This window comes from Hyperolius riggenbachi, chromosome 4, assembly GCF_040937935.1.
Source record: "Hyperolius riggenbachi isolate aHypRig1 chromosome 4, aHypRig1.pri, whole genome shotgun sequence".
Classification (NCBI taxonomy): Eukaryota; Metazoa; Chordata; class Amphibia; order Anura; family Hyperoliidae; genus Hyperolius; species Hyperolius riggenbachi.
Window position 1 is genome coordinate 447,119,997 of NC_090649.1, and position 24,091 is coordinate 447,144,087.

The 24,091-nt window shown below is 45.5% G+C and overlaps 1 protein-coding gene across 1 annotated transcript in view; it reads right to left on the bottom strand.

Moving 5' to 3' along the window:
* Positions 1-24,091, bottom strand: part of BTBD9 (BTB domain containing 9) — a 212,550-nt gene that overhangs the window by 75,329 nt on the left and 113,130 nt on the right. The window contains exon 7 of the mRNA XM_068232703.1: positions 1,380-1,489. Coding sequence (XP_068088804.1) covers positions 1,380-1,489 — 110 coding nt within the window. The remainder of the gene's footprint in view (positions 1-1,379; positions 1,490-24,091) is intronic.

The following is a 24,091-nucleotide window of genomic DNA, read 5'->3' on the forward strand; positions in this document are numbered from 1 at the left end:
TCTGCATCTTATATTGCCGGCTGGCGCCTTGATCTTTTCTCCCTGCTCTCTGCCCATTGCCGGTGGCCGGGACATAAGGGGGCCACATCAGGATTGCGGGAGAGCCCCCCAAAAACGTGGAAAACCTCAAGGGTGCCGAATACGTGTGTGTGTGTGTGTGTGTGTGTGTGTGTGTGTGTGTGTGTGTGTGTGTGTGTGTGTGTGTGTGTGTGTGTGTGTGTGTGTGTGTGTGTGTGTGTGTGTGTGTGTGTGTGTGTGTGTGTGTGTGTGTGTGTGTGTGTGTGTGTGTGTGTGTGTGTGTGTGTGTGTGTATTAGACCTGAATGATATGGCCTATCACCACTCACAAGTGCTGTAAACCCGCAGCTGAACTCTGGTCCCCTACCTTTCATGTCCCTACCTCTCCCTCTAGATTGCAAGCGTTTGGGCAGGGTCCTCCCTGCTTGTGTCCTACCCATGCTATGCATTTGAGTGAACTCGACTTGCCTAATCTCCATGCTCCATCCAGTGACTGACTAAGCATTACCTTGTACTCATACTGTGCTGTGTGATCTGTTTTTTCTTGTATTCCTGTATTGTCATATTGCTGTATGTCACCCCTAAACATTTTCAGTAAACTAATGTCCAGTGCTGCATAATATTTTGGCGCTTTATACATAAAATATATATTTATATATATCTGAACTGAGGTCTGCTACACTTTGGTGATATATATATATATATATATATATATATCTGTGTAAATTCAGGAACAGCTGTATGCCTGTCTTCTTCCACAGTTTGTGTTCCAATACCCTGCTTCCTTATCACACAGGAGAGCCCCAGCACACACTGAGCATGCACGGGATTTCGGAGGCAAGGGGTGGGAGAGGGGAGTGTAGGGGAGGGAAGGGGGAGTGTAGGGGAGTGGAGTTTGCACAGTCTAAGGTGTGGAGATAAAGATAAGATTGCCTGTGTAATGATTACAAGTAGAACATGGCAGCTCTCATTGTATAACAGGAAAATATATTTATATACTGATGAAGGTGTTTGCTGATAGTTTACTCTGTAAACCATCTAAACTTAACTAAACTAAATAAAGACAAATTACTTTTTATAGTTAGTTTTTCACCTCGGATCCGCTTTAAGGAGCTACAGGATGCTTCTGGGAAAGAACTTTCAACATAGGTAAAAAAAACAAAACGAAAACAAAGTACAGATGTGCGATGCACAAACCAACAGCTAATTCATCTACATTTCCTATCATATGCACTTACAAAATGGGTGGCTAAGCTATGGAATTAGGAAGATCATGTAGCATTTTTGCTATTTATCACATTTAAAGTGTGCAATACACGAGGAGGGGTGGGTGAGGATGGGGTCCACCACCTTGGCGCTTACCGATCAGGCCTTTCTCCAGCGTGAAGGTTTTGTGAGTAAACATACATTCAAAGGCCACGAGATGGAAGACCTTGTTGACAGTGTTGTGAGTTCCCACAATCCGGATATACCTGGAAGACATAAGATCACGAGGTTAGTGACATCATTTCTCAGGGTGTCCAGTAATACTAAAAACACATATACAAATATTGGTTAACAAACAGTGCTCTTGTGGAATAAACAAATAGATGTAATAAAACAATGGTGCCGGAATCCGGATTTGCTGCATAGCGTGTCCTTAGACCTTTGAGGATGCTATACAGCAAAACCGGTCAGGTGGGAGCCTAGCAGTACCAGATCTAATTTATCACATGCAATCTACTAGCGGGGTAACCTTGGCCAAAGGTCCAGAGATAGGAGTTATTTGCTTTGTTTACTGGTTGCTGGATGACGCTGGTTCCCATTCAGTGAATCTTCATATGGTTCTAATACATGACTTGTTGACAGTCTTCGCAATAATAAAGAAGCGGTCGTGATCTCTACCCTGATACTGGCTACCTTAGATCATGAGAGGGAAAGATATTGTGTACTTGAGCAACTGTTGCAACCTTATAATTTGGGTTGGCAACAGCTGGTAAGCATCCAATTTTTATGGTATTGGGAAGACCAAATTTGGTAAAGCACACCATCTATTGAGTCAAATGAATGCCGATGGCAATAGAAGTAATCATTCCTGGTACAAGAACATGGCTCCCATGATGTCAAGACCTGTCAGTTCATGAAGACAAGCAATGTTTATGGTTTGAGTTAAGAACTGAAGATAACAGCAGAGAGTAAGGACAGGTGCCGGAAGGAAGATTTGAAGAGTTCAGTTCTGTAGAGATACTTAATAGGTTTCCCCAGAAACAATCCTTCATTATAAAGCGTAAGGTCCAATCAGGTTAAGGGTGATAGCTTAGGACCAATCACTGTACAGACAATGTTTTTGTTCTCTGGAGAAGGGAGGGTCCTCTCTGTGGGTAGGACAATAGCCTCACACAGCAGTTGGTCATCAGTAGAAATGGTCAATGAAAAGCAAATACTTCCAGCACTTCTATGGTGAGACTGGTTTAAAGGACAACTGAAGGGAGAGGGATATGGAGACTGCCATGTTTATTTCAGTTTAAGCAATACCAGTTGCCTGGCTGCTGATCCTCTGCCTCGCCTCTTGTGCTGGGAATACACGATAAGATTTTGAGCCATTAAGATGGCTCGATAGATAATTTCCGACATGTCCGATCACCGTTCATTGAAGTGAATTGAAAAAAATTTAGAAAAATGAGCGGAAGATAAGAGAATAGAGCGGGCAAAACGATCAGGCGCAGAAACGACCCCGTATATTCCCAGCATTATACTTTCAGCCATAGACCCAGAACAAGCAGGCGATTCTGACATTATTGTCAGATCTAACAAGATTAGCTGCATGCTTGTTTCTGTTGTAATTCAGACACTACTGGAGCCAAACAGATCAGCAGGGTTGCCACGCAACTAGTTTTGTGTAAAAGGAAATATGTCACCCTCCATATCACTCTCACCTCAGTTGTCTTTTAAAGTGAAAAAAAAACCTAAAGGTAGAAAGGACTGCGCTCCACCGCACTGATATGGTATATGTATATATATATAACACAAATGTCACCAAATGTAGGGGATCCGCAGACTTTATCCGAGTACACACACTCTCCAATCACAATCCAATCCAAATCAAAAAGCCGCGATCACAATCCAGATCTCTCAGATGTAGCATAGGATTTCCCTGTAAAGATTCGCATATAGTGTAGTATAGCTTATTATAAGCCACCCAGTGATTCACTCCACACAGCTGTGTCAGCAATAGCCTCCACCCAGATAGAGAGGAAACACGGGGGAATACTCTTAACCCCCCTAGTGAGTACACTCACCAAATGATTTCTTGCACTTTAAGCATACAAGCCCTCCAGCCTGGGCAACGACAGTTCAGGACCTTCAGATATAAAAAGCGGAACTCCGCATAGCATAAAACCTTTTAACATTTATTAAAAGCCTGCATAAAAACATGCGTACCGGATGCTCAGTTTTACAAGCGCTTCTCTGTGTGTGTGGGCACCGCCGCGGTCGGATCTCCGTTACACGCCACAGTCCCCGCTTGAGCTACTTCCTTCTTGCGTCCTGCGTGACTCCTAACCTCTGGGCGGAGCTTAGGAGTCACGCAGGACGCAAGAAGGAAGTAGCTCAAGCGGGGACTGTGGCGTGTAACGGAGATCCGACCGCGGCGGTGCCCACACACACAGAGAAGCGCTTGTAAAACTGAGCATCCGGTACGCATGTTTTTATGCAGGCTTTTAATAAATGTTAAAAGGTTTTATGCTATGCGGAGTTCCGCTTTTTATATCTGAAGGTCCTGAACTGTCGTTGCCCAGGCTGGAGGGCTTGTATGCTTAAAGTGCAAGAAATCATTTGGTGAGTGTACTCACTAGGGGGGTTAAGAGTATTCCCCCGTGTTTCCTCTCTATCTGGGTGGAGGCTATTGCTGACACAGCTGTGTGGAGTGAATCACTGGGTGGCTTATAATAAGCTATACTACACTATATGCGAATCTTTACAGGGAAATCCTATGCTACATCTGAGAGATCTGGATTGTGATCGCGGCTTTTTGATTTGGATCGTGTCTTTAAAAGTGGACCTGATCTCAGAACTTCCTCTCTGCTCGAAAAGATAACCAACAGCATAATAACCTTTAAAGAAAAACATCTCTGTTACAGCTGATACAGATCCTGCAATTAATCTGCCAATTGTTTGCTTCAGTTACTTCCTGCTTTCATGGAAGCAGACATAAGGTTAGCATTCTGTGCTTTTATCTGCTGTGAGAGTCAGCTGACACAGCCGAGGGATCAAATTGCACCTGTGATTAATCACAGATGAGTGAGAATCAGAATGGCTAAACTCTCTAAATACATACAGGGTGCATTTCTCTATGTTTTCCTTCTGTCCTGTGCAAGTGTTCAGGCCCACTTTAAGGGCCTATTTCCCCTACGCCCAAACGCAAGCCAAATCTGCAGAATTTCCTTGCAGGCAAGAGGAACATGGAAATGCTGCCCATCTCTTACATGGCTTGCCATCGAGATCGCACTATAGTGTGAATATGGACGCCAAATCCCTATTGCCATGCATGGCACAGCTTTGCGATTCAGGTTGGAGTATTAATGGAGCCAAAACTGGCCCATGAGGGTCACAATGATCCTCAGAATAGAGCACGGCTGCATAGCACATTGTTCAACTAGAGATCAGAGAGATCAGCACACACTGCAGCTTGTTTACGTATGGGCAGAGAGTGACAGGTAACATGCCCATATCTTAAAAATGGTGTGAAATAAATGACAGAAGTACTGTAATTAACATTATTGATCAGAGCCTTATTTAAAGAGACACTGAAGCGAAAAAAAATATATGATATAATGAATTGGTTGTGTACTATGAATAATTACTAGAAGATTAGCAGCAAAGAAAATATTCTCATATTTTTATTTTCAGGTATATAGTGTTTTTTCTAACATTGCATCATTCTATAATATGTGCAGATTACACAACACTCAGCATTCAAAATGAGTCTTTCAGAGCAGTCTGGTGAAGTAATGACCTCTCCTCTAGCAGAGTAAAAGTAAACAGTTCAATTACAGTTGAGATATTAAAAGTCAGCTAACAGCCCTCTCCACGACCAAGTTAGTCAGAGAGCTTAATAGCTTTTTTGCATAGAGATAACAACTGAAGTTTCTCAACTCTTCCTGTACTGGAAACAATTAGACTGATGTATCTGATCTTAATGTTTTTTTTCTTAGCTGTACTACACATACAAATCATAATATCATCATTTTTTTTTCGCTTCAGAGTCTCTTTAAGTTATTTTAAACACACTTACATGATAGGAGTAAACCACAGACTAGCACACGCACAGCGATATTTACTCCTGACCAATGAGCACCCTGAGCAAAACCAAGTGACCATATCAATACGGTACCTGGATGTAATGGTAGATGACAATTGGTGCTGCACATAACACCCTCCCCCCTCCATAAGACCACTCAATAGAACTGGTCAGTGAGCTGCAAATAATTGCGGCTTGCATGGAAGTTTAATGTAAAATGAATGCAACTAGAAATTGGGCCCACTGTCAGGAATTGCATCTGATTGGCCCAACTCCAATCTCTACGCAATTTACACTAAATTTGCATACAAGCTCGAACTATTTGCATCCCACTGACCATCCCCGCAAATCAGTACAGTAGAAAAACAAGTTGGATTGGACACATAAGATCAGGTTGGAGATCTATCGTACATCATTTTAGCATTGCTGTACGATTGATTACCTTTCTGGAATGGCGGGGAAAAGACAGACTGCCCGAGAGGTTGGCCACATATCCCCTTGTGTGTACTACGCCACACAGTTTAGCGCAATTGTATGAACATCTTTCTAGTCCAGGGGGTGGACTAGCGCAGAGCTGGCATGACGAAGGTACAGTGGGATGCGAAAGTTTAGGCAACCTGGTTAATCGCCGTGATTTTCCTGTATAAATCGTTGGTTGATATGATAAAAAATGTCAGCTAAATATATCATATAGGAGACACACACATTGATATTTGAGAAGTGAAATGTAGTTTATTGAATTTACAGAAAGTGTGCAATAATTGTTTAAACAAAGTTAGGCAGTTGCATACATTTGGGCACCACAAAAAAGACATGAATTCAATATTTAGTAAATTCTCCTTTTGCAGAAATTACAGCCTCTAAACGCTTCCTGTAGGTTCCAATGAGAGTCTGGATTCTGGTTGAAGGTATTTTGGACCATTCCTCTTTACAAAACATCTCTAGTTCATTCAGGTTTGATGGCTTCTGAGCATGGACAGCTCTCTAACTCACACCACAGATTTACAATTATATTCAGGTCTGGGGACTGAGATGGCCATTCCAGAACGTTGTACTTGTTCCTCTGCATGAATGCCTTAGTGGATTTTGAGCAGTGTTTAGGGTCGTTGTCTTGTTGAAAGATCCAGCCCTGGCGCAGCTTCAGCTTTGTCACCGTTTCCTGGACATTGGTCTCCAGAATCTGCTGATACTGAGTGGAATTCATGCTTCCCTCAACCTTGACAAGATTCCCAGTCCCTGCACTGGCCATACATCCCCACAGCATGATGGAACCACCACCATATTTTACTGTAGGTAGCAGGTGTTTTTCTTGAAATGCTATGTTGTTTTTCCTCCAAGCATCACACCGCTTGTTATGCCCAAATAACTCAATTTTAGTTTCATCAGTCCACAGCACCTTATTCCAAAATGAAGCTGGCTTGTCCAAATGTGGTTTAGCATACCTCAAGTGGCTCTGTTTGTTTTGTGGGCGGAGAAAAGGCTTCCTCTGCATCACTCTCGCATACAGCATCTCCTTGTGTAAAGTGCGTTGAATGGTTGAATGATGCACAGTGATTCCATCTGCAGCAAGATGATGTTGTAGGTCTTTGGTGCTGGTCTGTGGGTTGACTGACTGTTATCACCATTCGTCGCTTCTGTCTATCCAATATTTTTCTGTCTGCTACTTTGAGCCTTAAAGTGACCCTTAAAGAGAACCCGAGGTGGCATTTCATTACGTTAGTGGGGCACAGAGGCTGGTTGGGAACACTAACACCAGCCTCTGTTGCCCCATCGTGTGCCTCAAAGACCCCCCTGCTCGCCGCTGTAGCCCCCGCAGTGCTAGCGACACGCAGCGTGTCGCCAGCACAATGTTTACCCTAGCGCTGTCTGTCAGCGCCGCTCCCCCGCCTCCTCCGCATCGCCGCTACCCGCCCACGTCCCTTCCCTCCCGCTGATAGGAGGGAAGGGACGCGGGTGGGTAGCGGCGATGTGGAGGAGGCGGGGGAGCGGCGCTGACAGACAGCGCTAGGGTAAACATTGTGCTGGCGACACGCTGCGTGTCGCTAGCACTGCGGGGGCTACAGCGGCGAGCAGGGGGGTCTTTGATGCACACGATGGGGCAACCGAGGCTGGTGTTAGTGTGCCCAACCAGCCTCTGTGCCCCACTAACGTAATGAAATGCCACCTTGGGTTCTCTTTAAGTGAAGAAAAAGAAAAAAAAGAGTTCTACTCACTTGGGGCTTTCCCCAGCCTCGACAGCTTTTTGCTACCTTTAATTCCCTCCTCAACCCCACTCCTCCCCCTCCCTCTCAGCCAACGACTTTGCCAACCACTTCACTACTAAAATTGCAACAATACGCAATGAAATTTCCCTCCTCCATCCCTCCCTTCCCAACGCCTCTCAGGTTGTCCCCTTGCCTTCCCTCCCAGCTGCTCCCCTGTCTCATCCACTCCTCACCTCTTTTGCTCCTGCCACCATTGATGAAGTCAGCCTGCTGCTAGCGGCTTCCCCCCCCCCCCCCCCCACATCCTCTCCCTGTGATCCGGTACCTGCCAATACTCTTCGTCCCCACTTCCCTGACCTGGCCCCAGTCCTCACCTCCTTGTTCAATCTCTCCCTTTCCACAGGCACCTTCCCCAAACCATTCAAACAGGCCACTGTACTTCCCCTGCTGAAAAAAACCCTCACTCGACCCATCCCTACCCTCAAACTACCGCCCAATCTCCCTCCTTCCCTATGCTTCTAAACTCCTTGAACGCCTAGTACACCAACGCATTACCCAATACATCTACACCAATACCCTACTTGACCCCCTACAGTCTGGATTCCGACCTGCACACTCAACTGAAACAGCCCTTGCCAAGGTGGTCAACGACCTTATCCTTGCCAGGGCCAAAGGCAGTTATTCCATCCTGCTCCTCCTTGACCTCTCCGCAGCATTTGACACTGTTGACCACCCCCTCCTCCTCCAATCACTACAGTCCATGGGCATCCATGGCCTTGCCTTGGCCTGGATCTCCTCCTACCTATCCAATCGCTCCTTCACCACTTCCTTCAATGGCTCCTCCTCAACCCCTGCCCCCCTCGCAGTTGGGGTCCCCCAGGGCTCTGTTCTAGGCCCCCTTCTTTTCTCCATATACACTTCCTCCATTGGCAAGCTTATCTCCTCCCTGGGCTTCAATTACCACCTTTATGCAGATGACATTCAGATTTATCTCCATACCCCCGATCTCTCATCCACCACCATAAACAAGGTCTCCTTGTGTCTCTCAGCAATTTCCTCCTGGATGTCAGCTAGGTTCCTGAAGCTTAACCTAGACAAAACTGAGCTCCCGATCTTTCCACCGCATGCTGCTGCACCCCTCCCAGATTTCCACCTCACAATCGACAACACAACCATTCGCCCTACCTCCCAGGCCCGCTGTGTGGGTGTCACTTTGGACTCTGACCTCTCCTTCATCCCACACATCCAAAACATCACCAGAGCCTGCAATTTCCACCTCCGTAATATCTCCAAGATCCGCCCCTTCTTAACCCCAGACACGACCAAACTGCTTATCCATGCCCTAATCATCTCCCGCCTTGATTACTGTAACTCTCTCCTTTCTGGCCTCCCCCTGAAACGCACTGCCCCCCTTCAATCAGTGATGAACGCGGCTGCAAGACTCATCCATTCCTCGCACCGCTCCGCATCCTCATCTCCCCTTTGTGAATCCCTGCACTGGCTCCCTATCCGTTTCAGGATAACTTTCAAGATTCTATGCCTGGCGTATAAATCTGTGCACAAAACCTGCCCTACCTACATCTCGGAGCTTGTTCACAGGTATACACCAGGTCGCCCCCTCCGATCCTCCAACGACCTTCGCCTCACCACCCCACGCATTTCACACTCCCATGCCCGCCTGCAGGATTTCTCAAGGGCTGCCCCCACCCTCTGGAATGCCCTTCCACCACCCATCAGACTTGCTCCCTCTTTCAACACATTCAAGCAAGCCCTTAAAACCTACCTCTTTAGGATGGCCTACCCACCTCCTACCGCACAGTAACTCTCTAATGAGTATTTAACAGTCCCACCTAGTGTTTCCACCCCACCCTTTAGATTGTAAGCCTCTGGCAGGGTCCTCCACTCCCTAGTGTAATCTACAGGATTGTGTGCTCCTGTCCAATGACAGCCTGTACTTGTATTACTGGGCCTACCTAACCAGCCCATATCACACGATCATGTATTTTGAACAATTTGCATGTTTAACTTTGTTCTATGTTGTATAACCTTATGTCTGTCATCCTTGTATCATTGTATATATTTATTGTCCAGCGCTGCGTAATATGTTGGCGCTTTATAAATTCAATAAATAATAATAATTTATACAGGAAACGAGGTTTCCCAAACGTTCGCATCCCACTGTACATAGCTGCGGCGCGCCAATCCTGTGCTCCCTAATAAGCCTGCAGGGCAGCTGGCATGTACCGTGCACAGAACACCAGTCGCAGGTTAATTGTGGTAATTGTTATGTGTGCCGCAATACTGGAGCCGGCACCCAAATGGCCAACTGTCCCCAGGCAAGAGGATTGTGCCAACCCTGCTAATTCCCCCGCCAGGTTCTACTCACACGTTACACGGAATCTATAATCATCTCAACATTCGCCCTACACACAATTGTGATCCGCTTAACAAGACTAGCGATATATTAGCATGTGTGTCTGTGATAAAGGGGAACTCTGCACAGCGTTTCTTGTACGTCTGAATCAAGTACAGAGGACTTAATTTTCATTGCAGAATAAATTTTTATTGTGGTTTGTGTCCCCACTGAAAGTATTCCCTTCCTGTTTCCTGTGACTCTACAGCACGTGAGGAGGGATGACTATAGAAGAATCGAGCTTTGGGATAATAAAGGACAACGATCGTGAAAAATTGTAAAATGTAAAATACATAACTATAAAGCTAGATTTTAGCCATTGTAAAATGCACTAGAAATTACTTTTTTCCTATGTCCCAGTCACCTTCGTCCAGCATTGAGATGAACGGCCGCGGTTGATTGAATTTTACCACATGCTGCATGTAGCTTTTAGCATAGGTTGAATTTGTGGTTTTATCCCTAAATGCTCAAAATGCAACGTGACGATAAACCAATGGAAAATGATGATAAGCATTTGGCTATGGCAAAATAAGACCAACCATTATCCGGCCCTTACTGTTACAGGGGAGTGACCTTTCTGCACTGGGAAGCCCCAGTTCTAAGACGCCGCCCATGCTAAGGCTCCACCTACAACTGCACCATCTCATTAAGCTGCCGCCCACAAGTATGCACGGACGCCCTGCAGTGCTTGCCCATATCACAACTGCTCCACTAAGCCACCGCCCACAACTGCACCATCTCATTAAGCTGCCGCCCACAAGTATGCGCGGACGCCCCTGCAGTGCTCGCCCATATCACAACTGCTCCACTAAGCCACCGCCCACAACTGCACCAATGCACTAAGCTGCCGCCCACAAGTATGCACGGACGCCCCTGCAGTGCTCGCCCATATCACAACTGCTCCACTAAGCCACCGCCCACAACTGCACCATCGCACTAAGCTGCCGCCCACAAGTATGCACAGGCGCCCCTGCAGTGCTCGCCCATATCACAACTGCTCCACTAAGCCACCGCCCACAACTGCACCATCAATACTAGGCTGCCACCACCCACAGGTCCCATGCATACTTACTAACTTCGGTTATTGTATAGCATATGGTGAATACCCAGACCCCCTCTCAGTGGGTAGGATGGCATCTGGGGCGTTTGGGGGGAACCCCTCAATTGTCAGGGTGGTCATGCCACAGCCCTGGCATGCAGAAGCATTTTCTTTATAACTGCAGCATGTGGTTGGTTCAGTTAATAAATTCTTATAGCTGTTAATATTAATCCTCCGTACAAAGCAGACAATGCACAGAACGCAGAGCGCTGAGACAGGTGGGGGAAGGAATCGTAATACAACCATTTAAAAATTGAAGTGATTAGTATGACCTGCAGATGGCGGCTCAAAAACTCATCGTATTTCTCTAATGAAAGTCAATATTTTTCTTCAATGTCACTCAAACAAGTCAAATAGTTTTCATTAATATCTCTAACAGGCGTACCGAGCAGACGGATCCGCCGCGCTCACCGGGGAAAATCGCCAAATGGCGCAGATAGAAAACCGCACCTCCCTCACAGTACTACAGAGTGAGCTCGCCAAATAAATATCAGGATATTTCGGAGTCTGACTCCTCACGGTATATTGGCATTTTCACACACGTGGATTAAAGAGATACTGTATATAAAATTTATCACAATTGATATGACACAAAGTGAACAGTGGCATTGCTCCAAGGTGTAGAGTCCCTGCAGCCCTGGGGGGGTTCCTGCAGGGAGGAGGGGCCAGAATACTTCCCTCTCTCAGGTCTCTCAGGTCTCCTCCCCCTCACTTCCATAACATGCAGGGAGGCAGTGGGACTACCCCAATCCGTCATCCTCTGCTGCAGCTGCCAGGTCCGGCTCACTTCAATTCTAGTCTCTTGCGGGTCACAGGTAAAGACCAGGCTCAGAGCAGAGGCAGAAGAGGGTGTCAGATCAGACCAGCTGCTGAAGGATATAAAAAACTGGCACCATAGCCGTGCCATACTGTATAGGGTGGGAGGTAGAAAGTGTCACACAGTAGCTGAACTTGGGACATTGTGTGCACATGTGGGGAGGGGGGGAGGGGTGGACATTTCAGATGGGAATGATATGCCCCACTCTCCCCTCTGTACTTCATGGGTAAAGGTACCCACACATTACTCAATTTTCCTCCGAACAATTACGAGATCTATTTTATTCAGAAATTAATTCTTGTAAGATCATGTGATGAATTTGGTACTCTCTGATTGGTCGGTCGCGATAATGCATCCACGTATCTTTTGTTTTAGCCTATATGGTGAATGGAGGAGAGACATAATCACAAGATCATGTCAAGCCAATCACAGACTTTCAAATAAGCCAATCACAGACTTTCAAATAAGCCAATCACAGACTTTCAAATAAGCCAATCACAGACTTTCAAATAAGCCAATCACAGACTTTCAAATAATCCTAATCAAGCAAAACTGTAGAATAAGATGGTCTCTAATCTGCCGGCAGTTTGGGGTTCACATAGCTTATTTATTCTCCTTTATATTTGCAACCCGCACCCACTTCCCAGACATTGTGATGAGTCGGGTCGCTGTCTGAACACTTGATCGCTTCGCTGGCAAACTCACCATACAGAAAGAAGCAAACGTGTTTATTTCCGTACAATTCACACGTGTCATCTACGAAGTCGCTACTGCTTTATGTAAACTAATTATAGAACCCTCGTTAGCCCAACAAAGACAAAAGAAGTATCCAATCAGGGCGTCCGAAAACGGTAAACATTCACTGTTCACAAGAAATAGATTAGCAGAAATGTCATCTCGCAGAGCGGAGAGTTTGAGGCGCCAATTATTCTGAAGTGCCGTCTACTGGAGATGGGATCATCCTCTCGACTCCAAAACAATTAGTTGCTTCTAAGAAGGTCTGCAAACACCTACGGCCTGTGGAGTGTGCTGCAATCAGTGGGTTCAGCGCGAGCGTCCAATAACCAGTACCTCAACCTATCCTAACCAGTGAGGCTACCTCCTTCCAGATACCTAATCCTAACTTCCCCATAATGTTTATCATCGTTAAGGTTCATTTTGCTTAAAGCGTACCCAAGGCAAATCTAAAGCAAACAAAAGAATCACAGTGATGGCCTTTTCATTAGCCTAGAACTTTGGGAATCCTTGAAAGCGCTAAACCGAGGCTAAAAGAACCCAAGTCGAACTTTCGCGAACAGAAAATCAGAGGTTCGGGCCAGCTCTACTAGTGATGACTGGGAAGTAGAAGTGAAATAGGCTCTGGATCTGGACTTTAGGACGTAGACCACAGGTGTCAAACACAAGGTCTGCAGGCTGAATATGGTCCTCGATGCCATTTTATATAGCCCTCAGAAGCTTCCCCTTCTTGTTATTTTATATGGCCCTCAAGAGCTTCAAATGTACATCACTGTAAGAAGTACAGACTAACCAGCAAGCTCATGGTGACCCAGAACTCATTGGACTGTAAGAAGTAAAAGGATAATCGCACACTGCCTCCCTGTCCAGGGGAGCACACTGGTGATGGGGTTTCTGATTGAAACATTTTCAGTTTGAGCGAGGGTGCAACGTACCCTCCTGTGATCCAAACTCCAGTGTGGCTGGTAAAACACACACACACATCAACCCCCTAACACCCCTCCCCACATTGCAAAGTTGTACAGGGGAGCAGCGCAATAGTTACCTTTTCTAGCGATGTGTCAGTCTCTTCTGTTCTTCCCAGCAGCTGCACGCTCTGTGCTTACATACCTCCAGCTTCCGATCATGTGACATGCATTCAGAGCCAGAGGTATGCAGGAATGTGCGTGCGGCTGTCAGGAAGATCAGAGGAATTCCCAAGCAGCACTGGAGCAGGTGAATATTGAACTGCTTCATTGTGCTACTCTGCAGAAGGGGGAGGAGAGGGAGGAGCGCCCCTACCCCCATGCTCGCTATTGTTACGTCATTTAGTTTGAGACCATAAATCAGGGGTCCCCAAACGTTTTGGGTCGAGGGCCGGGTCAACATAATTCAGACTGCTGGTGGGGCCGGAGTATACATAAAATGATACAGAAGTCTTTGCGGGCCAGACAGTGAAGCATGATGTAATCTGATGTGGAATTTGATTGGAAGCCAGCAAATTACTGCTTTCTGGCTTCCATGTGGATGGGTGGTGCCAAAACTGCTATTCTATATGCGGACCACCAATAGTTAACGATGTAGCTGATCACATCTCTAAGTAATGCAGTTTGTGTGGGGGGCGGTAAAAATGCCTCAGGGGGCCACATTCGGCCCGCGGGCCTTAGTTTGAGGACCACTGCCATAAATGGTACATTTTAAAGGAATACTATCGATACCCAAGTGTTCTAAAATGACAGTGTGCAAATAATGTCTAAGTAGCTGTGTAAACATTTTCCTACTTTTCATATTAAATATCAGAGGAAAAAACTGTAATTTATTGAGGGTAGGATTTAGCTATATTGGGACAAATCAATTGCAGAAGGGGTGTCTGCTTCAATGCACAGCCAGAGTTGCATATCAGACTACAGAAAGAAAATATCAAACATATCAAACTCTGAAAGCAAAAACAGTATGAAAAACTGTGACAATTAGTTACATATCCTCTGCTCTCTTCAGACACTTCAGTCAGAAACAGAGCTCCCAACAGCTGCAGCTCCTGTGTCCTGTCTCTCTCTCTGTCACACACGCAACCTCTCTCTCTGTCTCTTCCGTCGCATCCCTAGTCCCACTTCCGCGTGTGTATGCGGAGGGACTTGGCGACGAACTGTCGCCGAACTGTCGCGCACACGCTCCCGTGTGCTAGCGACAGGCAAGAAAAGTAGCCCGTGAGTATGGGCCATTAGACTATGGCCTCAATTCACTAAGCTTTATCAAACACTTTATCAACCATTTGATAATTTACCTCATGGGTAAAATCTAATTTTGAATTCACTAAGGTGTTCTAGATTTATTGAACGTTTTATCGATAAAACATTTGATAAATATATAACACCTGAGTGAATTCAAAATTAGATTTTACCCATGAGGTAAATTATCAAACGGTTGATAAAGTGTTTGATAAAGTTTAGTGAATTGAGGCCATTGTTTTAGAAGTTGGCCCCCTTACACGACTGAATATGACACCACTGATGTAGACGGAGATCTGAAGTTCACTGAAGTTTTCTCCGATAGGTTTATCTCTAGCCGCTCCGCATAAACCTGGCGGCATTCGGTCTCCATCAGCCGCTGACACGAGCCTCCCACATATCCGGATAACGGTTTATTTGCATGCAGGTCCTTCACCCATCACCCCAGGACATTAAACTCACCTGGTAGCGGCAGTAAAATATCTACCCTCGATAGTAAGTTTTTACAATCAGTAATATGAAGTGACCCCTGTCTCCAGGTCAAGTGTGGCACTATAAATGTATTCCAACAAGGAACCTCTGTTTACCTGCGTGCTCCTATCACACACAAGATTTACGGGAGGACTCTGAAAGCCCCCCCCCCCCCATCTTTTATACTTAATGTACTCTTTGTAAGGAAATAAATGTGTCGGTCTCCTTATCCCTCTTACTTCAGGTTCTCTTTACTGCTGCTGCAAAACAATAAGGATAAGTTCTACCACTCAGTTTTGGTGCATGTGAATCTGATATCTGGCTCTGTCAAAACAAAAATACTTTGCTCTGTCCAGACTGGTTTTCACCATGAAATACCACAATGGAGGAAGACTAGGCAGTGCCTTGTGCTGGTCATAGTCGGAGGTGCTAGAGACGCATGCACAGAAAAACAGACGTGTAATTTCAGAAAGGGCTGCCTCATGCATAGACTCAGGCTGCGGTTACGTTATGCGGCTGATTTACATATAGATAGCGCTGAGCGGAGTTTGGCGTGTTGATGGAACATCGCGGCATGGTGTCACCTTGGCCCGGCCATCTCCCCCGCTTTAATCTCCCGCTCCTGAAAAGCCATCTATGTCCCCAACTCCGCTCTAATGAAGGAAAAGCAAGCTTCAAATTAGTCCAGAAGCCGGAGACAAGCCGCAGAGCGGCGATTGACCGGTCTGCGCCGCAAGGGTGACGTGAGGAAGCCGTTTGTCCCCCAGGGATGGAAATCTTGATGAGGTCCAGATGGGAAGTGACATTTGTTAGCGAGGAGCCTCTGTGTTTTCTATTACAGCCTCTATAAAGTCGGGCGGAAAGGGGGGGGGACCAGCGGGCAAGGGCAGAGCTCCTGTTAATCGCGCTAACCTTCCTTTGCCTTTCACCCAAGAAACACGTTCGCCACCGCCACGGCAGTTTATGGCGGCTGAGATATATGGCCCTCCTTGCGTGTTAAGGATTTCTGAGCCGTAGATATATCGCTTCCACAGGCTTTTAGTGCAGGCATGCACCTCCGAGGCCAGGAGCTGTATATAACGCCAGCGGGGAGCCTTGAACGCCGCATCAGCGAGGAGTCGGGACAGGAGGCAAAACAGGAACATCCAATGATATTCTGCTGATGAGATGGAGAACCGTTTAATTAATCAGAAACACCGCGTTTTACAACCGGATTTAAAAAGGGAAAAATAAATTAAAAAACGACAATATCATAATTAAAATCAAAATGCAATGAACTCAAAATCCCCTGGAATATATATAGAACATACATTAATTCTGATGTAAAAGAAAACTTGAAAAAAACCTCACAAAATTTTTGCTGGAAAGTGAGCCCATCTTCTCAAATAGGCTTGGCAGAATTGCTAAGATTTAAACATATTTGATATTTGGAATGTATTTAAATTGCAGTGTTCTCCCCATAAATTTTTTCCAGCTGGGTGGCATGAAAAAGTAGCTGAGTGGCAGGAAAAATTAGCCAGATGGGTCAAGATAAGAGAATGCAGGGATGTTGCTTCTATGCTCAACTCCGCTTACAGCATAGAAGGAGGTAATGCCGATGACAGCCGGGTGCGCACCAAAACTAGCCGGGTGGAGCACCCGGCTAAAAGAGCCTGGGGAGAACACTGGAAATGTATTATGTCAGTTAGCAATGCCAGTATACACACATATGTATTTTTGTTTGTAAGCACTTGTATTCACCGAAGAAGCGGGTTGAGACCCGTGAAACGCGTTGTCCTTTTAATCGTGCTGAATAAATCATTTTTAATCTTTTTACATTTACCCTTTGGTTTGGGTTCTTATATCTGGAGTGGTAAAAGACAACAGCATTACCTATTTTAAAGCACCTCCACCCCCCAGTACTAAGATGTAAACAGACTCCACATGACCACCAGAGATAGTCGATAAGATGCTTAGGATTCTGGTTTGCATGCACATGTAAAGTGCACCTGTAGTGGGAAGAAAAGTGCCCCTAGGGGGTAGTTACCTTGGGAGGGGGAAAGCTCTGCATTACCCTGTCCTCCTCTGCAACAAAAAGAGCTCGTTGACGCTTGTCGCCAACTCCTGCAGGCACACTAGTACCATCCCGCTCGGAGAAAGATGGGAAAAATTGGGTCCGCACTACTGCACAGACACAAGCAGTCTGCGCCTGCCCAGCAGCACGGACCCGATCGGGCTCAGCTATTTCCACCGGAGCACGAGGAGGCTGGTGCTAGTGCAGGTGTGCAGTGAGGCCAATCTTCAGGGGTCCCAGTGCTGGCACGGGCTGACAGAGAAGCTTCTTTAGGATCGCCGCCCCCTCGCTCAGTGGCGTACTCCCTGCTGGTCAGGAAGTACAGCACTGGGATTCCCGTCGGCCCGCGCATGCACGCTGTGACGCACCGCACTCTCGTCTATGAAAGTCCTGCGTCACCCATTGATGTCAATGACTTCCATCGCTGCTGCGGTAAGTGCGTTAGGCCCCATTGACTGGCATTGCCGTTGCATTACCCTGCGGTAAAAACCGGTAACGCAAAGGGGCCTAAAGGATTTGCAGCTAACTTCTCAGTGCCTGAAATTTGGGTTATCAATATCTATGTATATGTCTATCTATAGGTGCCCACTAACGATACAATTTTAGCAAATGATAAACTTGGATCCGATAAATGAGAACTGAAATAAATCGATCAGAAAGTATCAAGTGGGCCCATAAACGGGATGAAACAGTTAGCCAATTTGATTATTTTAAATGGAACTGATCAGAAAAAAATGTATCAATGAAACAATTGATAAATCAATCGTTTGTATTGATTTGTAATGGCACCATTGTATTGTATTGGCACCATCAACACTATCTGATCCAATCGATCGGAAGGATCATTTGATAAATTGAATGAGTAATGGGTCCCTGACTGTCTGTCTGTCTTTCTATCGATCTACCTGTCTGTCTATCTATCTAATCTGACCAACTATCTAATCTGTCCATCTATATAATTATCTGTCTGTCTGTCTGTCTATCCATCTACAGTGGTTTGCAAAAGTATTCCACATTTTGTCATATTACTGCCACAAACATGAATCAATTTTATTGGAATTCCATGTGAAAGACCAACACAAAGTGGTGTACATGTGAGAAGTGGAACGAAAATCATACATGATTCAAATTTTTTTTTAGAAATAAATAACTGCAAAGTGGGGTGTGCGTAATTATTCAGCCCCCTTTGGTCTGGAGTGTAGTCAGTTGCCCATAGACATTGCCTGATGAGTGCTAATGACTAGATAGAGTCCACCTGTGTGTAATCTAATGTCAGTACAAATACAGCTGCTCTGTGACGGCCTCAGAGGTTGTCTAAGAGAATATTGGGAGCAACAACACCATGATGTCCAAAGAACACACCAGACAGGTCAGGGATAACGTTATTGGGAAATTTAAAGCCGGCTTAGGCTACAAAAAGATTTCCAAAGCCTTGAACATCCCACGGAGCACTGTTCAAGCGATTATTCAGAAATGGAAGGAGTATGGCACAACTGTAAACCCACCAAGACAAGGCCGTCCACCTAAACTCACAGGCCGAACAAGGAGAGCGCTCATCAGAAATGCAGTCACGAGGCCCATGGTGACTCTGGATGAGCTGCAGAGATCTACAGCCCAGGTGGGGGAATCGGTCCATAGGACAACTATTCGTCATGCACTGTACAAAGTTGGCCTTTATGGAAGAGTGGCAAGAAGAAAGCCATTGTTAACAGAAAAGCATAAGAAGTCCCGTTTGCAGTTTGCCACAAGCCATGTGGGGGACACAGCAACCATGTGGAAGAAGGTGCTCTGGTCAGATGAGACCAAAATGGAACTTTTTGGCCAAAATGCAAAACGCTATGTGTGGCGGAAAACTAACACTGCACATCACTCTGAACACACCATCCCCACTGTCAAATATGGTGATGGCAGCATCATGCTCTGGGGGTGCTTCTCTTCAGCAGGTACAGGGAAGCTGGTCAGAGTTGATGGGAAGATGGATGGAGCCAAATACAGGGCAATCTTGGAAGAAAACCTCTTGGAGTCTGCAAAAGACTTGAGACTGGGGCGGAGGTTCACCTTTCAGCAGGACAACGACCCTAATTATAAAGCCAGGGCAACAATGGAATGGTTTATAACAAAGCATATGCATGTGTTAGAATAGCACAGTCAAAGTCCAGATCTAAATCCAATCGAGAATCTGTGGCAAGATCTGAAAACTGCTGTTCACAAACGCTGTCCATCTAATCTGACTGAGCTGGAGCTGTTTTGCAAAGAATAATGGGCAAGGATTTCAGTCTCTAGATGTGCAAAGTTGGTAGAGACATACCCTAAAAGACTGGCAGCTGTAATTGCAGCAAAAGTTGGTTCTACAAACTATTGACTCAGGGGGCTGAATAATTACGCACATCCCATTTTGCAGATTTTTTTTTAAAGGTTTGGAATCATGTATGATTTTCGTTCCACTTCTCACATGTACACCACTTTGTATTGGTCTTTCACATGGAATTCCAATAAAATTGATTCATGTTTGTGGCAGTAATGTGACAAAATGTGGAAAACTTCAAGGGGGCTGAATACTTTTGCAAACCACTGTATATATCTATCTGTCCATCTATCTATCTATCTATCTGTCCATCTATCTATCTGTCTATCTATCTATCTATCTATCTATCTATCTATCTATCTATCTATCTATCTATCTGTTCATCTATCTATCTGTCTGTCTGTCTGGTAAATGGTAAAAAAAAAAAATTCATCAGCTACAACCTTTCAAATCACTTTTTAGGATTGAAAGTAGTCAGAAGGTAATTATCAATTGTTCCCAAAAAACAGCGTGATTAGGCATTTTCCCTCTTTCAATTTGATTGTAAAATCCAACATTCCAATTAAGTTTTCTGATCCAAATGACCATAGAATAATTTTACATACATTTTTGCCACACACTGCCCAGTTTTCTGTACAATTTGATCTTAAAAATTGTGTCAAAAGATCACATCTGATGAAAAAAAAAAGGTACCATTAATGGGCTCCTTATCAATCAATCAATCACACTAATCTGTGCAGTGGTCTAGCTTTATCTATCTATCGATCTATCTATCTAGCTATTCTGTCCAATTATCCAATTATCTATCTATCCATCCATCCATCCATCTAGTCCAAGGATCTATCTATCTATCTATCTATCTATCATTTATTTATAAAGTGCCAACATATTCCGTGCCGCTGCAGTGTTCCCCCCAGGCTCTTATAGCCGGGTGCTCCACCCGGCTAATTTTGGTGAGCACCCGACTCATCAGCTCGCCTCCTCCAATGCTGTAAGCAGAAAAGCACCGGCCCTGCATTCTCTCATCTCGCCCCACCCAGCTACTTTTTCATGCCACCCGGCTGGAAAAGATTTTTGAAGAGAACATTGCTCTGTCTATCTATCAGTCTACGTAATTTGTATTGCTGTGTTATATATCCATCTGTCTGTCCGCCCATCTATCCGTTATCTATCTACCAATCTACGTCTTCAATTCAGTTTTATGGCCGATAATCTGCACAGGGAGAGGCCACGAAGGGTTAAAAGACGTAAAAACCGCGGAGGTCAAAATCCATCTAAATCTTGCAGGCAGAGCAATGGAAGTGGAAATTGGGTAAGATTAGGCGAGTTAGGCAGAGAATTAGCTGCTAACGAAGCAGGTGAGGCGCAGATGAAAAAGGGAACGGGTACGGGGAGCCGTATGTCTGCATTAAAATTATAATAAATGAATATTCCTCACTTCGCTCATACAATGATATTCAAAGATCTCACTAAGGAAATGGAGAAAACACGAAGCTGCTACTCTATTAGCTGTGATGACTCCAGGGAGCCAGAGGGGGAGCAGAGCTGGAGCAACAGTGCCACCAAGTGGCCTCAGAGCGTCAGCGCAGGCGAGAGGAGCTGCATCAGGACCACAGCTGACTCCCTTCACAAAACACAAATTCTCTGGCTGATCCTCTGAAGTTTCATATGCACATCAGATGGAAGCAGTTCAACCCAAACGAATGACGCAATGGCCTATCGACTCTCAGTTGGCCGAAAACTAAACTAAGCCGTGGCGGAGGGCCGGAGCATCGTCAAGGACCAGCGCAGGCACCAGACGACTGCAGGGGGCTTGCGGAAGCTCCAGGTAAGTGAAACATTATTTTTCTTTGAACACAGTTAAAGCACAACTGGAGTGAGAGGGCTATGGAGGCTGCAATATGTATTGCCTATTAAACAATGCCAGCAGCCCTGCTGATCTAATTGGCTGCAGTAGTGCCTAAATCACACCTGAAACCAGCATGCAGCTAATCTGGTCAGATCTGACAATGTCAGAAAACCCTGATATGCTTCATGCTTGTTCAGGGTCTATGGCTAAAAGTATTACGAGGCAGAGGATCAACAGGACAGCCAGGCAACTTGTATTGTGTTGAAGTAAATAAATATGGCAGCCTACATATCCTTGTCGCTTCAGTTGTTCTTTAAAGGGAAGGTTCAGGCAAAATAAAAAATCCAAATCCACTTACCTGGGGCTTCCTCCAGCCCGTGGCAGGCAGGAAGTGCCCTCGCCGCCGCTCCGCAGGCTCCCGGTCTTCTCCGATGGCCGACCCGACCCGGCCGGCTGCCAGGTCGGGCTCTTCTGCGCTTCAATGGCATCTCTTCTGCGCTCCACGATGGCGTCATCGGACGTCCTCCGGGCTGTACAGCGCAGGCGCAATAGTTCTGCGCCTGCGCAGTACAGCCTGGATGACGTCAGCGCGCCCGCGTGGAACGCAGAAGAGACGTCATTGAAGCGCAGAAGAGGCCCGATCAGGAAGCCGACCCGGCCAGGTCGGGTCGGCCACCGGAGGAGACCGGGAGCCTGCGGAGCAGCGTCGTGGGACTGCCACGGGCTGGAGGAAGCCCCAGGTAAGTGGATTTGGATTTTTTATTTTGGCCCCATAGTCCCTGGATATTTCCTTTAAGGGTTCCCTAAATGAAGCTGAAAAGGACAGAAAGTAAACAATGGTTTGCAGTCACTTCGGCCGATATGCCCAGCAGAACGTATTGGCCGACAATCATTCATAAACAAGAGTGTGTAGAGGAATCGGTAGATCTTGAAAGACCCATCCGCAAAAACGGGCAGCTGTGTGAAAAGAAAGAAGTGCAGTTTCCAGATGAGGGTGCAAATTATCTGATAATTCATTGTTAGTTTGCCCGTGTTGTGGGTATGTGTGCCATCTATACCAATGTGTCACCTGGCCAGATTGGCGGCCTCTGAGCATGCGTGGCTGTGCTCTCATAGCCAGGGGCATTCTGCGCAGGCACAGAAGTACTGCGTTCGCGCATATGCAGAGGCCAATGACCTGCCCGGGTCAGATGCTTCTACGGAGAGGACCCCGTGAGAATGCCTGAGAGCAGAGCTGTGTCGAGGGACACATAGGCTTCCAGGGGCTGGAGAAAGCCCACAGGTAAAAAAAAAAAAAAATCTGATTTTTTTTTTTAACCCATTCAGGTTCCGTGGTTTTCACGTGAGAAATGTTCACCTCCCATTCATTAGCCTATAACTTTATCACTACTTATCACAATGAACTGATCTATATCTTGTTTTTTCCGCCACCAATTAGGCTTTCTTTGGGGGGTACATTTTGCTAAGAGCCACTTTACTGTAAACGCATTTTAACAGGAAGAATAAGAAAAAAATGGAAAAATTCATTATTTCTCAGTTTTCAGCCATTATAGTTTTAAAATAATACATGCCTCCATAATTAAAACTCACGTATTGTATTTGCCCATATGTCCCGGTTATTACACCGTTAAAATTATGTCCCTATCACAATGTATGGCGACAATATTTTATTTGGAAATAAAGGTGCATTTTTTCCATTTTGCATCTATCACTATTAACAAGTTTAAAATAAAAAAAATATAGAAATATTTCATCTTTACATTGATATTTAAAAAGTTTAGACCCTTAGGTAAATATTTACATGTTGTTGTTTTTTTATTGTAATGGTTTTTTTTTTTATAGTAAACATTTTATTTGGGTAGTTTCGGGAGGGTGGGGGGTAAACAATAGATTTATAATGTAAATGTGTGTTCATTTTAATTTATTTTTATTTTCAGTTGTAGTATTACTTTTTGGCCACAAGATGGCGGCCATGAGTTTGTTTATATGACGTCACTCTAAGCGTAACACACGCTTAGAGTGGCGCATCGGGGAGGGAACGGCCAGAAAAGGCGCAGCTTCCGAGAGAAGCTGTCGCTTTTTCAGCGGGGGAGAGGAATCAGTGATCGGGCACCATAGCCCGATACATTGATTCCCTGGCTACCGAATCCGCGGCCGGGAGTGCGCGTGCACGCGCGCGATCGGCCGCGGGAGTGCGTGGTGGCGCGCATGGTTCCTGGACGTAGTTTCTACGTCCAGGAACCAAAATAGGTTAAATTTACAGTGGATCCTTTAATCCAGAGTTCCCCAACCCTGTCCTCAAGGCCCACCAACAGTACATGTTTTGCAGGAAACCACACCCAATCACAGGTGAGGTAATTAGTGTCTCAGCAGAGCTGATTAACTACCTCTGTGGATTTCCACAAAACATGCACTGTTGGTGGGCCTTGAAGACAGGGTTGGGGAACACTGCATAACCAGTCTTGACTACTGCACTACCCTACTATGTTGTCTACCAAACATACTTGCAACTCTCTAGTTCTCTAGATTATTTAGTCAGTGTTTGCTCATTGTAAAATCTTTCCTCTCCGTGATTTACATTCTGAAATGCTTCACTTTTGGTGACATCTATAGTTCTCAATTCACCCAATTCACTGCGCTAAT